The 17,079-nt window shown below is 36.5% G+C and overlaps 1 protein-coding gene across 3 annotated transcripts in view; it reads right to left on the bottom strand.

Annotated features, from left to right (window-relative positions):
• Window positions 1-15,396, bottom strand: part of LOC130053394 (proteoglycan 4-like) — a 33,719-nt gene extending 18,323 nt beyond the window's left edge. Inside the window, exon 1 of one of the 3 annotated variants that reach the window (XR_008801969.1) lies at window positions 15,095-15,396. Coding sequence is in view for 1 of the 3 variants with exons in the window: in XM_056160548.1 (XP_056016523.1) it covers window positions 15,095-15,151 (57 nt within the window). In the remaining 2 variants the exon portion in view is untranslated. The remainder of the gene's footprint in view (window positions 1-15,094) is intronic. The other 2 variants (XR_008801970.1, XM_056160548.1) reach the window with 2 other exon arrangements.
• Between the last annotated feature and the right edge of the window lie 1,683 nt (window positions 15,397-17,079).

The following is a 17,079-nucleotide window of genomic DNA, read 5'->3' on the forward strand; positions in this document are numbered from 1 at the left end:
ACAAAATGTAGAGCCCAGTCGCCCTCGGATTACCCCCATATACTGTAGGACGCCTTATTCAGGATGGACAGCATATGTGGTAGCCCTTCAACCACTACACTCACTGTAGGATGCCTTATTCAGTACGGACAATGAGTATAGCGGTCTGGACGATGGTCTGTTCAGCCAATGCGGACGACACCAAAAACGAACTATGGCTAGCCTCTTTACTGGAGGTCAACCTCTTCGTGGCAGGCCAGACTTCTGATGGCCTTCCAAATTCACTCTCTAACTGTAAGAACAGGCGAGGAATTGTTTACTATGAATACTTTATTAGTACACATAATCTCGTCCTCTCTACTGGGCTGGGTCTTCTATCAGAATGACACAGACGACTGTGGAGTCTCGGTATTCATACACAAATGAGATCACGTGATATAAAAAGTGACTATTTAAGAACTCCGCATGGTCGTACCTCAAATTTCCGGAAACATTACACTACCCATGCCTCCGATGACGTGCGTCCCGCATGTACGAATTGGAAACTAAACAATTCTTCTATTTTAAACAAAGGTTTAATAAACGACAAAACGATCAATTTCAATGCAATTTACAAAGAATTTCTTTCTTATTATTATCTTTTTATCCAACAACTATATATTCAACTATGTACCACTAGGAAGAACCAAAAAGTCATCAGAATTCTGTTTGGTTTGAAGGCAAAAATCTCTCCTTTAGAGCCTTACTTAGAAGTCTGTAGTTACATCTGTCTACTGCTGACTGATTCCCAAGAACACTCTGTGCTTGACCTCGCAAGGCAACAGCCAAATATATCCCCTTCTCTGACAGAGCCCATTTATTCAATTCTGCACATATATCAAAGCGAGACTTAAAATCGGCCCATGACGAACTTCCGTCAAATTTATCTGGTCTCACAATGGTGATCTTTGGGTTGTCCTTCTGTGCAGTACTCTCAGGGCGGCGAGTTGTAATGTTAGTCTCATTCATCACTGGAAAATCAAGCCTCGGTGTATTTGCATGGTTTGGTGTGCTCGTAATAGAAAATCTATCTGGCTCGCCATCATCTGCCCTACTTAAATCAGTAAGATTGTCAGGCCCAGTATACGTATTAGGTAGGGTTGTCATCCTAACAGTTTTAGGTTTTGTACCCTCCCGTATGTAATATTTGTCATCTATGGTAGTCCGCCTACTCTCAGGTAATCCCGAATCTCTGGCGGCTGGCCTTGTCCGACTTCTATTTATACTAGCCTGAAGCCTACTTAGCTCCTGCTCTAAGGCAGTCATCTCAGCATTTACATCGCTCTCAGACATATCAGTAATTCACAAAATTAAACAAACTCGACTAAAATAAACCAAAATCAAATGTAAACTTTAATGACAGAATTTTACCCCAAATCCCGACCCTGCCACCACATTCTGTAACGTATTTACATTAAATTCTGGGATCGTACCTGGTCAATTCCAGGGTTTGGGGTATTCAACAATAACTAATTTAAACTAAATGGTATTATTTTAGTGGACTGCCAAAATATACAAATACGTCCTAATCTTATCTAGGTTAATTATAATCAAACAGAGAATCATTATATCAATCAGAGGCAAGCAACGATAAACTGGTAGTGCTAACTTAACAAAATGTAGAGCCCAGTCGCCCTCGGATTACCCCCATATACTGTAGGACGCCTTATTCAGGACGGACAGCATATGTGGTAGCCCTTCAACCACTACACTCACTGTAGGATGCCTTATTCAGGACGGACAATGAGTATAGCGGTCTGGACGATGGTCTGTTCAGCCAATGCGGACGACACCAAAAAACGAACTATGGCTAACCTCTTTACTGGAGGTCAACCTCTTCGTGGCAGGCCAGACTTCTGATGGCCTTCCAAATTCACTCTCTAACTGTAAGAACAGGCGAGGAATTGTTTACTATGAATACTTTATTAGTACACATAATCTCGTCCTCTCTACTGGGCTGGGTCTTCTATCAGAATGACACAGACGACTGCGGAGTCTCGGTATTTATACACAAATGACATCACGTGATATAAACAGTGACTAATTGGTCGTACCTCAAATATCCGAAAACGTTACACTAGATATTCATTAATATGATAGGCCAGTGTATCTAGATGTGCAGAAATGTTTTTGTTTTCAGATTGAAGGGTGTTAGGGTACATTTGCGGGGGTTAAAGTTAAATGGGAGTGGGGTTTAACATAGAACTCTATGGGGGGAATTAATTCCAGAATTCAACAGACATGACTTGACAAATATGATAGAGAGAGTCCTAGAGTCTTCAGGAATGAATAGAGAATGACAGGGTCTACAAATTTGTATCAAGGTCAGAGTAACTCAAGTAACTTTAAAACCGGGACTAATAGCGGCATGGAATCTTCAGAAATGGCAAGAAGATGACAGCACCTATAAACTTTTATTAAGGTCAAGTAACTTCAGTGACCTTGACCTCTGACCTTAGAACGTAAAAATGGTATTACTTAAGAACCAGGTCTGAAAGAGACACGGGGTCTTCAGAAATGATGAGAAAGAGACATGGGGTCTTCAGAAATTATGAAAGGATGATGGGATCTATAAATTGGTATCAAGGTCAAGTAACCCCAATGACCTTGACCTTGAACATACAAACTCATATAATTTTAGACCTGTAATTGATAGAGACCTTGGATCTTCATAAATGATAATATGATAAGATCTACAAACTCCAGTGACCTTGACGTCAGACCTTAGATTATAAACTTGGTATTACTTAAAAACTAGGCATGATAAAGAGATGGAATTTTCATAAATAATAAAAGGATGATGGAATCTACAAATTGGTATCAAGGTGAAGTTACTCCAATAACCTTGACCTCTGACCTTAAACATAAGTCTGTTATAGACTGATAGGGACATGGAATTTTCAGAAATGATAAAAGGGTGTAGTGACCTAGAAACTATTATAAAGGTTTCGTGACACCAGTGTTACTGAAGGAAAAGGGGGATTTTTTTTTAAAAATTCCAAAATCAAAGTCTTAGTAATTTAGATCTTTTAAATGAACGTTAAATTCGCATGGATTTTGTCAAGGGAGGAAAATTGTAGTACTCAGAAAAAAGCTACTTTTATACAGTCAGTACTTTGTTTGGGAGACTTTATAATCGGTAGATTATAATCATATTTAGGGTATTTTTCGGGTTTTGTTGTATTGTTTTGTTTTGTTTTGTTTATTTAGGGTGGTGGTCGTTTTGAAGGGGTTTGGCTCCTGAGCTTTTGAACACAACTGCACAGGGTACTTCAACTAAGTATTTACTGGTTCAATACTGATCCCATTGGTGCAGACATATTAATACACATCTATTACTGAACCCTATCCATCGGGGGGGGGGGGGGGGAGGGGAATTGTGTCAATTCAAATTTTGAAAGGGTTTTGCAGGGACTATATTTTGTGGCGGAAAGATTGATTAATCAAAAAGTTCTAAATCTGCGTGATATTAGTTTCTGTTTCATCCAATATATCTTTTACTTTCATGCCCCTATACGTGTATTTTAGTTTTATAATTTATGATACAAGTAGTTGCGACTTTGAACGAGTTCAAATGTTGCAATTTATTAATTTGGTTGATATATTTTTTTCAAACAAATCATCGATTCTTAAAAAAGTTTAAATTAATTTACTGGAAATTTTCTATAAAAATTCAACATTTTCGCCTATAACCTAAATTTTTGGTCGCTAACCACAATTATTTTAGTTCCATTTTAAATTTGAAGATAAAACCTTGAAAATTATATGTAATTTTAGAAATTGACATTACTCCTTATATGTCCTTTAAACTTTCAAATTTGATATCATGATTTCTTTTGGTATAGTAAGTGCAGAGAGGTTGTTGTCTATTTCCGTTACTAGTATTAATTTTTCTTAATCCTTAGTGTCAGAAGACATGATTATGTATCTATTCTATGTAATGATTAATTTGTGTTGTTTATGTTGTGTTGACAACAACAGATAAATCAAGTTTAATTGAATAAATTTTAAGTGCAATTAGGTTATGTTTAGAACACTGTAGCTCAATAACAAGCGGTGCGACCCCGGTTATTCTTTTCAATTTCCTAATTTTCCTTCGATAAAGAAATCAAAAATATACTTCCTAAAAAATTGACATTACTCCAAATCTCAGGTGCGAAACTCTTTGGGGTGGGGGTGGAAGGGGGGTAGCCGGAGAAGAAGTTGGTTTAAACAATTGTCTGAAAACATTTATCTTGCAAAATTCAAAAATAAAATCAAAGCTCCAAATCCTAACTTTTGGGGGTAAGGAGACAAAGATTGATCCTTTATTTCAATTCTTCGATTAATTTGATTCTATTTTCACTACAATTCACCATTTCAACATAGGTCAGGAACCAACCTATAGATCGAACTTTGAAAACGGCCAACTTTTCTTGTAATAATACTCTTACTTAACGTAATACTGCTACAGCTCGACGTTACGTAGTTACGTAGCATTATTACGTATTGGCCTTCTACCTAATACTTGTATTTTATCATATGGGTAGAAGGCCAATCTCAAAAGCTTACAAAAAGCGTGAAACGATTACATAAATTGAAAGACAGGGAATTCACAAATTTCAGAGATATTATTACCACAAATAATTATCTTAAAGGAGGGGTAGTGGTATCCATACTTCAGGTGCCTGTGGTAATTTTTTCGCGGTTTTAAACAAAGGAATTCTTTGGAACACCTTTTTGAAAATATTTACTTCTTACACTTCAAAAAAATTTCCGACCCTTTTTTTTTTATTTAGTAGTTGATATATACACACGTAACATGTTTAATAAACATGACATGTACAATTGCCCGTAACACTTAATTTGTTTACATTATGTATTCATGCGCACTATATACAGTTACTTTAAACGTATTGAGGGGACTTATTTCCATTACATTGTCATAAATGTGTCCACAGATATGGTATGTCTTCAAAACTTAATGGTGTTTAAAAAAAACAAGGAAATCAAATTTGAAGATCTTTATGCGCAGGATTTGTTTGCTCTCGGTGTAAGAATAAACAGAAAAGTTTGTGAGGCGCTAACAATCCGATTTTAGAAGACGCCGTGAACAGCAAGGAGCATCTCGCTTCGCGAGCCGACTAAAAACATTGACCGAGGCTATCTTTCCTGCTGTTAACCGCATCTAAGTCACCGTGAACTCGAGTTATATTCCTTTGTATTTGACCCATTTCTCCTCGCATGCGACCAACGACCCCCTCAAAAATAGTTTGTCGCTCCTGCATTAAGTAATAAAACCGTTGAAAACCAGATGTCTCATCAGACCCATACAAATCAGTTTCCTGGGTAAGGGATATATATCCACCCCCATAGTGGATGATATCATCCGGTGCACCCTCCCCCTGAGACATCGGTGTGCTACACACACCCGAAGCAAACTTCACGTTTCCGGAAGATGGGACTCTCCGTGGACTGCGCTATACCGGGATACTCCCAAAACCCTCTTAGTCAGTTCCCCTATCCGAGCTTGTAAGTCCCCAGTCGGCTTCAAAGTCCCTATCCTCCTAACAAAGGAACTTAAAGCATGGTCCAACACACCCAGCGATTCAAAAGACGGAAAATTGTAATTCACATATAACGGATTACCAGCTCAACGACAAATGCAAGTGAAAAAGTATACACAAAAAATGGGTCAAAGACTCAATTGGCCGGGTTGCAATATTTAGAGTAAATAATTTGGGTAGGGATTTATTTGGTGGTAGTTGTATGGAGGACTGTTATGATTTGTTATGGCCTTAGTGTTGAAGGAGGTAGAATTGTAAAGTAAATTATCAAAATGAGTTTTGACGAGTGGAAAAAATGTTAGTTCCGTATCGGTAACGTGAGCGGACACGGTTGTTTCCGGACACAGGTACGGATTTTTGTCTTGTAAAAATGCCGATATATATATATATATTAAAAAACATCACATATTGCCGCAGGGCTTTTATTGATTAATTTAAAAAAAACATGATACAGTGCTCCAAGTCGCATCTGCTATCAGGTCGCAAAATGGCGACCTAAAAATATTTCTGGTCGCGATTTTCAAATTTCTAGTCACCATGTTCAAAATTTCTACTCGCCATAGTAAAAGCTGTTGTAAATATAAGACTTACAAGGGTTTCTTTTTAAATATGAATATCTTGCAAGTAAAAAATCAACACCATGTATACATTTTGTTTGTTTATATTTTGAAACTGAATAGAAATGTAATGTGAAACATGCTGGATGCTAACAAGTCAAGTATTTACTCTGGCAAAAGTTGTATTGCATTGGGCCATCCTGTATATTTTACAGTACGCTTCTGGAGAAGAAACCCAGCTTTCTACACAAGGATTTGCTTTAAAGTTATCAAAAAGTGGGCCTTCACTGCTTATCATGTTATGCGAATAAGACCTCCTAGTTTTGTTGGATCTTTTGCTGAACAATTAGTACCAGCATCAATAAGAACACTACATCTCGAGTTTGATTGTCTTTGAAAATTAACAGCAACAGTTGCCCCGCTCGACTTACTGCTAATAATGCAGTCACGAACAACGACATGTCTCTTACCGTTACCGTGAATAGTCACATTTCCACGTTTGAAAGATGTACACTCGGTCGTGGCGAAATAGGACAATGGATGTCTAGAAAATGTGGACGTTGCTGGCTTATTGGCCTCACAAATTCTGCAAAAACATTTTGCCATCACGAAAATTTCCTCCGCCATTTCAGGACTGGGGTTCTTCCTTTACTTTGGTTTTCTCTTTAGACATTGCTACGCCATCTTCTGATGCAGAACTTTCCCCGTGTGATTCTTGAATTTCTTTGTTGCATGTACAAGGCTGAGGCTTCTGTTATTTACTATTGATAAATCCAAAGTGCTCTAAACCTCGTTTTCCCGCCATCTTGATTGTTTTGACCGAGACCAAAAATATTTATTCAGACTTCCGATCCCGATTCTAAAATTTTACTGGTTGCCCAAATTTTCTTCACTCGCGAAAATGCGACTTAATTATAATCTCTAGTCGCAAAATTGATTTTTTACTCGCAACTTGGAGCACTGCTGATATATGTAATATTAAGTAATAATAACTAAAATGAACAATAACTTCAATTGTATATATGATAAAGAAACAGAATTTCTCTATTTATATTGCAAATTTACAACTCATGCCCAGAAAATTTGACATTCATATATAATTGAATTTTTCCTCAGAGGTAGTGCAACTAAATTTAACCACAAAAGATAATCTCACTTACCTTTTTCAAGTTGAACTCTATTTTTAGTAACAACTTTTTGCTGTAGCGCCCATATTCGACAAAGGTCAGACTTCAAAAACCTAGTGCATAACTTCAATATATATACTTACTTTCTGAAAAGTCTCAAGGTTGTACATAAAAAAACTGTAGGAGGAGTTGATTTCACAAAATTTCCCCAACCGCCCGCTCGCCCGCCCGCCTTCACTTCACCATACTATAGACCGGATTTGCACTTCGTGCAACCCGGCCAAAAATTGATGAAACTTATCCCGTTACCTTACGTCTCGGAAACAATCCAAGATAGCAACGGGCACTGAAATGTGCAGGCCGGGGTGATTACCAGCTAAAAAACAAAAATACCTGCTGGCAGCACCAATATAGCTTTTCCCTATACTAACATTGTAAGGAGATGGCTAACAGAGAAACACTATAGTCAAATAAATTACGATTTATTTTATCGTGCACACATTAAATACAATACTACAATTAGACCATGGACTAGTAAAGGTAATGGACTACCCCCTAGGGATTTTTACAAACAATTATTTTTTTTAATGTACATAGTCTCTTGATTATAAATCAAGTTGTTTGACATTTTTACGTGGGGGTGTTTACGAGTTTTGGGGCAAAAACATTAAATTTGTAAAAATGATAGTCGAAAACTGGAAAAACTCTTGAGATCCGATATTGATGTCATTGACATTTGCAAACAAGTATTTTGTGAACGTAGATATCCCTTTGATTATATATCAAGTTGTTTAACATAAATATGCGGTGGCAAATTTCATGTTTTGCCCCAAAACTTTATTTACGAGGTTTGGGGCTAAAACATGATTTTTTTCGTTAACAATTGCTGGAAAATGCTTGCAGGCAGTAATAAACAAGTATTCTGTGAACGTAGATATCCCTTTGATTATATATCAAGTTGTTTAACATAAATATACGGTGGCAAATTTCATGTTTTGCCCCAAAACTTTATTTACGAGGTTTGGGACTAAAACATGATTTTTTCTTTAAAAATTGCTGGAAAATGCTTGCAGGCAGTAATAATCCAGAATCAGTAATCGCATTGCAAATAGCAGTTTCAAGCTCCAGCATCTGTAAGTAATTTCGATAGTGACCTAACGTGTTTAATAGTGTAAATAACTCTGTACTTCTCGTCCTATGGTGTATAGTCATTTTAAACGTCAGGTGCTTAGGTAATATCCATTGGTCATTCATAGGTGAGGTTGGCCTCCTTAGAGTACGATTTGACAACCCTTTTTCATCCTGAAAAAAGATGGGTTGTCTGATACGATCGCGACTTGAGAGAGAAATGCAAAAAAACATGCTATACACGTGTATTCAGAAATGATTGAGAGGTGACTGTGTTTGGTTATTGGCAATTTTGTGGCAGTCAAAAGTCTGCATTTTGATTATCACAGCAGATTCCTTGATTTGTAGTTTGGCTGAAAGGGCTAAAGCATATGCAGACTCAATTATCTATAATATATATACATGTATGTGTGTGTTCGCATTTTGGAGTTATCCTAAATTCGAATTGCTACCTTGCTTATCGTAAGAGGCGATTAAATGGGACGGCCCTTCGGATTCGACCGCAATGACCGAGGTCCTGTTTCACACCGGGTATGGCATGATAAATATTCCTCCTTACTCAAAGGCTGTAAGCGCCGAGCATAAGCCTAGATTTTGCAGCCCTTCACCGGCAATGGTAACGTCTCCATATAAGTAAAAATTTCTCGAGTTCAACAATATACATTCAACCACCAACTTTTTATTTTGCCATGGCCACTTTTATGTTTTGCAGGTTTTTGATGGCTTCTTCCACTGTTTTGTCACACTTTACCAGTTTGTGTATTTTCCTTTGTACGTGGGTTTCTTTATTACAGAACAGACACTTATGGGCGTAAAAAAAAAAGTGCCGATAGTAAGCAACGTCCCCTATCATTCACTAGACTAGGCGCAACTTCCTCAATGCTCAAGTTTTACTTCTAGTAAATAACAATAGTAAATCATCGGTAACACCAATATGCCAATCACATATCCGCACTAGATAAACTAACTCTGCCACATTAATCAAATCTACAAATGAATTTAGGTATAATCAATAAGATAAAATTTTGAGATAAGACAAAATAAAGAAATTTACTTCTGTGTCGTTTGTTTTGATTCTGAATTAATCAATATATCAAATTGACTAACTCTTATGTAGTTTTGGTTTCCCTTTTTATGGTTCGGAGATGTTATTTCGTGACGTCACGACATGATAGTCAGGTTCAAAATATCGTTCAAATATGTCCGTTGTTGGATTAGAGCGAGGGGGTTTAGACTTCTGAATCGACGGATGAGAAGGACAATCATTTCTGAGCTTGACTGTGTCGGATAATAGGTTTGTTTCGGTGAATTCAATAATAAAATCGGAATCGAATTGATCAGGGGGTAAAATGTCATTGCACATCTGGTGTATTTACAAAATGTATTAAGGATTATATCCCCCTCATGCATAGTTCTGATCCTTGGACGAATTTGGCTCCAGTTTTTGCATTCTAGTTTTCCTTTTAGCTCTTACAAGTTTATTGTTATTTCGAATTTCCAAAATTTCGGCTTGAGCATCACTGAAGAGACATTATTTGTCGAAATGTGCATCTGGTGCATCAAAATTGTTACTGTATAAGTTTTACATAGATATAGATATAGTTTTTTTCTTCTTTTTTCTATTTATATCTATTTACTGATTAAAATTCAGATACCGGTGCTTTGGGAAGCCCCTAGCCCACTGTATGTGTTTATAATGTGTCGTCTTTAATACAGTATGAAACCCGGTTCCGACCATGCTGAACTTGCAAAAAATCTATAAATTCAAATAGCCCCAACAAAAATGTGTCAAACGACTTTCATTTACCTTTATTTTATACACACTTTTATAAAACCATAGTGTAGAAAAATCTCTAGATTTCCTTTTTTTAACATCACCATTGTTTTGAACACATACCATATGTTGACATTTTTATGACAATGTAATTTAAATGAGTCCCCTCAATACTTTAATGAAACTATATATAGTACGCATGACTACATAATGTAAGCATATTAAGCGTCACAGGCAATTTTACTTGTTTATTGAACATGAGACATGTGTATAAATATATCAACTACAAATAATAGATTCAACCGCAAACACGAAACAAATAGTGTACGTAAATATTTTATATCAAAGAAAGTGAATATCTCGCTTTTTGAGCTTGAAAAAGCATGGTCAATATTTGAAAATGGTATGGGTCTGTTACGACCGATTTATACTCCCCGTCGAGGCCTCATCGAATGTGTGTAAAAGCCTAAATCATGTGACTATTTCTGCAAACATCTACTACAGTGACACAGAAAACACGTCCGGTTTGTAAATATCACAGCTCGTGTGTACAATTCTGACTAAGCGGCATCCTTGTCCTTATACATACTACAAAGCGGTAATCTTCACCGAATAATGTTAATTTCAGCAAATCACGAGATTTTGTAGCAATAAAGTTTTAACAGACTCGATAACTTCTTTGTTTAAACTTCAAACTATATCGAAGACTGTTCAATGTATTGTAATAGCTACGAAAAATGCCGTACCAAGGTGCAATATAATGACCTCATTGATAATTATAAACATCATAATCATCAAAGCCAATAATCTGATTGATCGGTACTAAATGAAGAATTCAAATATAATATTTTGCCGTATTTAGATGGGTAAAGTACATCAGTCGTTTACTGCAAATGGAAAATTAAATCTAATCGCATATTCCCAAACCTATGCAAATCGTGCAGCCTGCAGAAAGCCACAAAGAGAAAGATCTATATCATGACAGTTTAAAAAATAATGAATTTCAATTCGCTGTTTCATGATAATTAGTTGCCGAATGTAAGCAATATGCTTATTATATGGACTTACATACAGGTGTAATAAATATAATTATGCATTTCGTAAGGGTAAAATTAAGTATGAAAGCCCATAAATATCATGGTACCAGTCAGTATTTCATTCTCTACCCAGAATTCCGTGCTCTACTTCCACTATGAAAGGTGAAGATAACGCACAGTAAACAATCTCATAACTCCCACAAGCAATACAAAATAGATAGTTTGGCAAACACGGACCCCTGGACACACCAGAGGTGGGATCAGGTGCCTAGGAGTACGCATCCCCTGTCGAACGGTCACACCCGCCGTGAGCGCTATATCCTGATCAGGTAAACGAAGTTATCCGCAGTCAAAATCAGTGTGCCAAGAACGGCCTAACAATCGATATAAAACACGTCAGACAGTATTTGACCCAATGATAGGTTGTATTGACGAACTAGATCTTTATAACGACCACAGAATTTGTAAAATGCTGCCTTCAATCGAGACTGTTGAAACCCCTGTACCATCAACTTGTGTGTAAGTAGCTTGCCTCCATTTATAAACTGAATATACGCAGAACAAGCTCTTGCGTATCAAATGAGTTGAGAGATATAAGCACCATATCCAGGTGATAATGGAATATTGCTACCGGTATATAAATATGGGAAGTTGACGATGGAGAAGCTGAAATTATCCCGTTTGTCATCCAGTTGAGTTGTCAATTTGCCGTTAATGTCTACTTTCAATAAAATATGTAAGTATGAAGCAGAAGTGGACGACTATGTGGTTTCTTTTATTTCGAGCTCACAGGGATATATCGAATCAATATATGAATGAAAGTTATCATTGTTAATAAACAAAACATCGTCGATATATCTAAATGTCGAATTGAATGCCACATGAGATTGTTTCTTCTTGCGTAGAAGTCTTTGAATAAATTCTGCTTCATATGAATATAGAAACAGTTCAGCTAACAAAGGAGCACAATTCGTGCCCTTATGAATTCCAACAGACTGTTGTAAGACCTGATCACCAAAGACCACGAAAATATTGTCAATGAGAAACTCTAGCATATTCTTTATTTCAACTTCAGAGTACTTTGTACTTGTGCGTGGAATCAGAGTGGTGTTTAACAAAGTAAGTTTTCGGATGACTGATCACTAGATATGAATATTTCCTTTTTCCATTTTTGTTGAAGAAGCAACTATCTATGATGTCAAAAAGTCTAGTCTTTCATTTATCATGAGGAACGGTCGTATATTGTTTAAAAGTAATAGGTTTTGATGTTATTGATTTGGGAAAAGTTTTGCGATTTCAAGTTTACTAAAAGTTCTTTAGAATCCACATTTGATTAACACCACTTCTGGCATATGTAGTTGCACAGTAAGTTTCTCCTTCACAGCTATAAATATTTTCGTCAGGAGCAAAAGATAGGGTCTTGGTAGAGCACTTACCGGATCCAGCAATGTATCTTTGTTTGTAAGGGTTTTTATGTAGCTTAGGAATCCAGTATAGGTATGGTAACTCATATTCATTCCACCCATTGACTGGGATGTTAAATGTGTCTATACATTCCTTTCCCAGAGTTACATTTGGTACTTGCACTATATATTCTCTACCGATAGTTCCATGCGCTTCTCACATTATGAAGCTTGTGGTAACGCGCCCTCTTTTGAGAGAATGTCAGTATATATGTTTTCCGAAGTACGGAAACCAATTTAGTCATATGTCTAAATTCGTGTGCCTATATTTGAGATTCTATGAACAATTACTTATGCCCCCTTTCAAAAAAGAAAGGAGGGGGGAATACTTGCACTTATCGATTGGTTGACCACATGTTCGCTCAATATCTTGAGAATCATTCACTTAATAGTTATGATATTCCATATTATGTTGGTTATGAGTAGAAGAGGACATCAAGTGATTTTCAGGTCAAAAGCTCAAGGGTCAATCCACTCTGGACATAGGAATATACTTCATTCAATAGCTTAATGATCATTTGCTCGACAGACATCAGATTGAGTATATGACTCCTATTGATTTTGAGGTCACATGATTAAGGTCAAGAGCCAAATTGGACATGAATATCCTGTCCACTCAATAGCTTGAGAACCCTTTGCTTGACAGACATTAAACTTGAAAGACTGGTACATCATAAGGGGTGGATAACCTCTATTGATTTTGAGGTACATGGTCCAAGGTCAAGGGTCAAACTGTGTATAGGAATATACTGTCAGCTCAATATCATGCGAATCATTTGCTTGACAGATATCAAACTTGGTGAGCTGGTAAATCCTAAGGAGTAAATGACCTCTATTAATTTTAGGTTCACTTGGTCAAAGGCCAAGGGTCAAACTGGACATAGTAATATATTGTCTCCTATATTTCAAAATTCAAATACTTGATTGACACCAAACATGATACACTGGTACATCCTAAGGAGTGGATGACCCTTATCTATTTGTAAGTAATATGCTCAGTCCACTCTGGACATAAGATATTGTCCACTCAATATCTTGAATTGATTTTGCACTATTATCAATTAAATGACTTGTATGTATAACCCTTTTCAATTTTGCACCATGGGGGATACATGTTTTACAAAAGTTTCTTTTTATAGTAGTTTTTTTTTTTTTTTTTTTTTTTACGTCTAGTTGCTTAATAAACTCTAAAAATATACACTGAGAGTCAGTACAGTAAATCCTGCTAAAAGAAGCGTGCACACACGCACACATCCATACACGATGTTCTTCATCCTTAATTACTGCTATCTTGCTCCTTAAATATTACCTACTCTAGTTGACAATGAAGTGCGAGTCGACTCTAAGGCCCTGCAGGTCTTTGACTTATTATATTGTTCTTTGGGGCATTATGCAAGTGGAATCATATTTTACATTAGACTGTGTAAAGAGCAATTGCAACTGTTGAATTCTATCTACAATAGGTTGGTAGACAATAAAACAAATAAACAGGAAGTTTTACACATAGATCTAGTAGGGTCAAGTTACGACACATGTACACATGAGCCGCACAGAGAATAATACTTTGCATGATTGAATCGTCAACACGATCACAGACTGAATAATACGATTTGTATATCAGGATTTTCCATATAAAAATCGAAAAAACAGGGCCTAAATGTTCAAATAATGACAATTCAACTTACTTACCACCACATTGTACATATATACATGCATACATATCTTGTGAAATGAATCAAAGGGGCCTGTCTTCCGGATTGTGAGGGGATAAGAATACAAAACCTCTTGAAAACCTCCTTTGGACACGTTTCGTTTAAATCGATTCAAATTCAAATCGTTCTGAATGGAACTAAAGTTACTATATCGCAACGGCTGGATATAGGGAAAATGACAAAATTTTAGATATCAAAATGAGCGTAAATGTTCAAAATGTCCTTAGAATTCTGAAAAAATGCATGCCCAGTTAAAAATCGTAGTAACATTAAATGTATAGCGAGAAATATGTTGTTATTCTCATGTATTCAAAATAGTAACGACTAAAAGTGTAATTTCAATATTTTGAATTTTGGCACTTTCCCTTTAGCCAGGCGTCGTATTTGAAAACTTCCGTTCCGACAAGATGGCACTCAAAACCATTGAAATAGTGTCTATTTTCCTTTGAAAAAAATATACAATAAGTACACATTAAATACCTCCTCCCCAATTACTTATGAATTTAATAAGTCTTAGCATAATGTTGGGCTGTATATATGGAATACCTTTGCTTCTTGTATATTTTGAAAGAGATAAAGATGAAGTAACCTCTAATGAACCATACTATTTCCTCAAACAACGATTTTAAAAGCAAGTACATGATTATTTTAGTTCAAAAATAAGTGTTAAAGTAATTAGAACCATTTCTTCTAGTAACGTATATGATATTTAATAGTATTTATCATACTCACTGTTTCACCTCGTTCTAAATTATTTTCTACCTTCACTTCATTTTCACGTTTTTCCATCTGAGACTGTGGTGTTAGTCCTTTCGATCTCGGGTATCAATTCTGACAATGTCTACAAATTAAAACTATATGCAAACACTTTTCTATCTCAGTTTTAAGCATGGTTAACATCTGCACACATTGTGTTGGTATGAAAGATATAAGACTTCACCAGTCCATGCAGCTTTTTTTTCTTCGAACTATATATAATAAAATTAAACAAACTTTGATCCCGATGTAAAATACATGGAAGTAAAACAAAATAGTGGTCGACTGCAAAAACTTGGTGTAAAAATACAACGACACTATAGCTTGATGGGGAAATAAAATGGAAGTAAATTACTAAAGACCAAGTCAGTACTCAAGCTGGAGAGGGGTTTCTGTCATCTATAAGTTTTGGAAATACATTTAGTTTAGTTTTCAATAGCACATTAATCCAAGGAACATACATATCGGGGTTAAATCTGGGGATTACAGACAACCCACTATACATTCCAAATCCTTCTCTTGATTAATCATTTATCTTTTCAATGATACTATATAATCGTGTTGGGAAAATATGGTACTCAAGTAAAGAGTAATAGCAGTCAATATATCATATTCATGCACAGTCCTTGATCATATTACTGCCTGAGAGGGGTCAGTGGATAAACTCTGATAAATCTAAGATTATATAATTATTTCAAAATATGTTTATTCGCCAGATCTATCAAGGGTCCTCATGAAGCATGTAAAAAACAAGAGATGTTTGTAAAACACATATGCACCCCATGGTGCAAAATTAAAAAGGATTATACACACACACATCATTTAATTGAGAGTAGTATCATCAATTCAAAATATTGAGCAGACAATATCTTCCTATGTCAAGAGTGGATTGACCATGTGACCTAAAAATCAATAGGGGTCATCAACTCCTGAAGATGTACCAGTGTACCAAGTTTGATGTCTGTCAAGCAAAGGGTTCTCAAGATATTGAGCGGACAGTATATTCCTATGTACAGTTTAACCCTTGACCTTTGACCACGCAACCTCAAAATCAATAGGTGTCATCTTCTCCTGCAGATGTACCAGTGTACCAAGTTTAATGTCTGTCAAGCAAAGGGTTCTCAAGATATGGAGCAGACAGTATATTCCAATGTCCAGTTTGACCCTTGACCTTTGACCATGTGATCTGAAAATCAATAGGGGTCGTCCTCTCCTGAAGACGTACCAGTGTACCACGTTTGATGTCTGTCGAGCAAAGGGTTCTCAAGATATTGAACGGACAGTATATTCCTATGTCCAGTTTGACCCTTGACCTTTAAACATGTGACCTCAAAATAAATAGGGGTAATTTTCTCCTGAAGATGTACCAGTGTACCAAGTTTGATGTCTGTCAAGCAAAGGGTTCTCAAAATATTGAACGGACAGTATATTCCTGTTTAGTGTGACCCTTGACCTTTGACCATGTGACCTCAAAATCAATAGTGGTCGTCTTCTCCTGAAGTCGTATCAGTGTACCAAGTTTGATGTCTGTCAAGAAAAGGGTTCTCAAAATACTGAGCAGACAGTATATTCCCATGTCACTCTAGACATTGAATGGTCAGTATATTCATATGCCCAGTTTGACCCTTGACCTTTGAGCATATGACCTCAAAATCAATAGGGGTCATCTACTCCTTAGGATGTACCAGTGTGCCAAGTTTGATGTCTTTCAAGCAAAGGGTTCTCAAGATATTGAGCGGACATTATATTCCTATGTCCAGAGTAGATTGACCCTTGACCTTTGACCTTTTGACCTGAAAAACAATAGGGATCCTCTTCTACTCAAAACTAACCCACATATGAAATATCATTATCATCAAGTGAATGGTTCTCAACATATTGAGCGGACAACACATGGTCTACAGACCGACCGACCGACCGACCGACAGGTGCAAAACAATATGCCCCCTCTTTTTCAAAGG

The sequence above is a fragment of the Ostrea edulis genome, chromosome 3, assembly GCF_947568905.1.
Source record: "Ostrea edulis chromosome 3, xbOstEdul1.1, whole genome shotgun sequence".
NCBI lineage: Eukaryota > Metazoa > Mollusca > Bivalvia > Ostreida > Ostreidae > Ostrea > Ostrea edulis.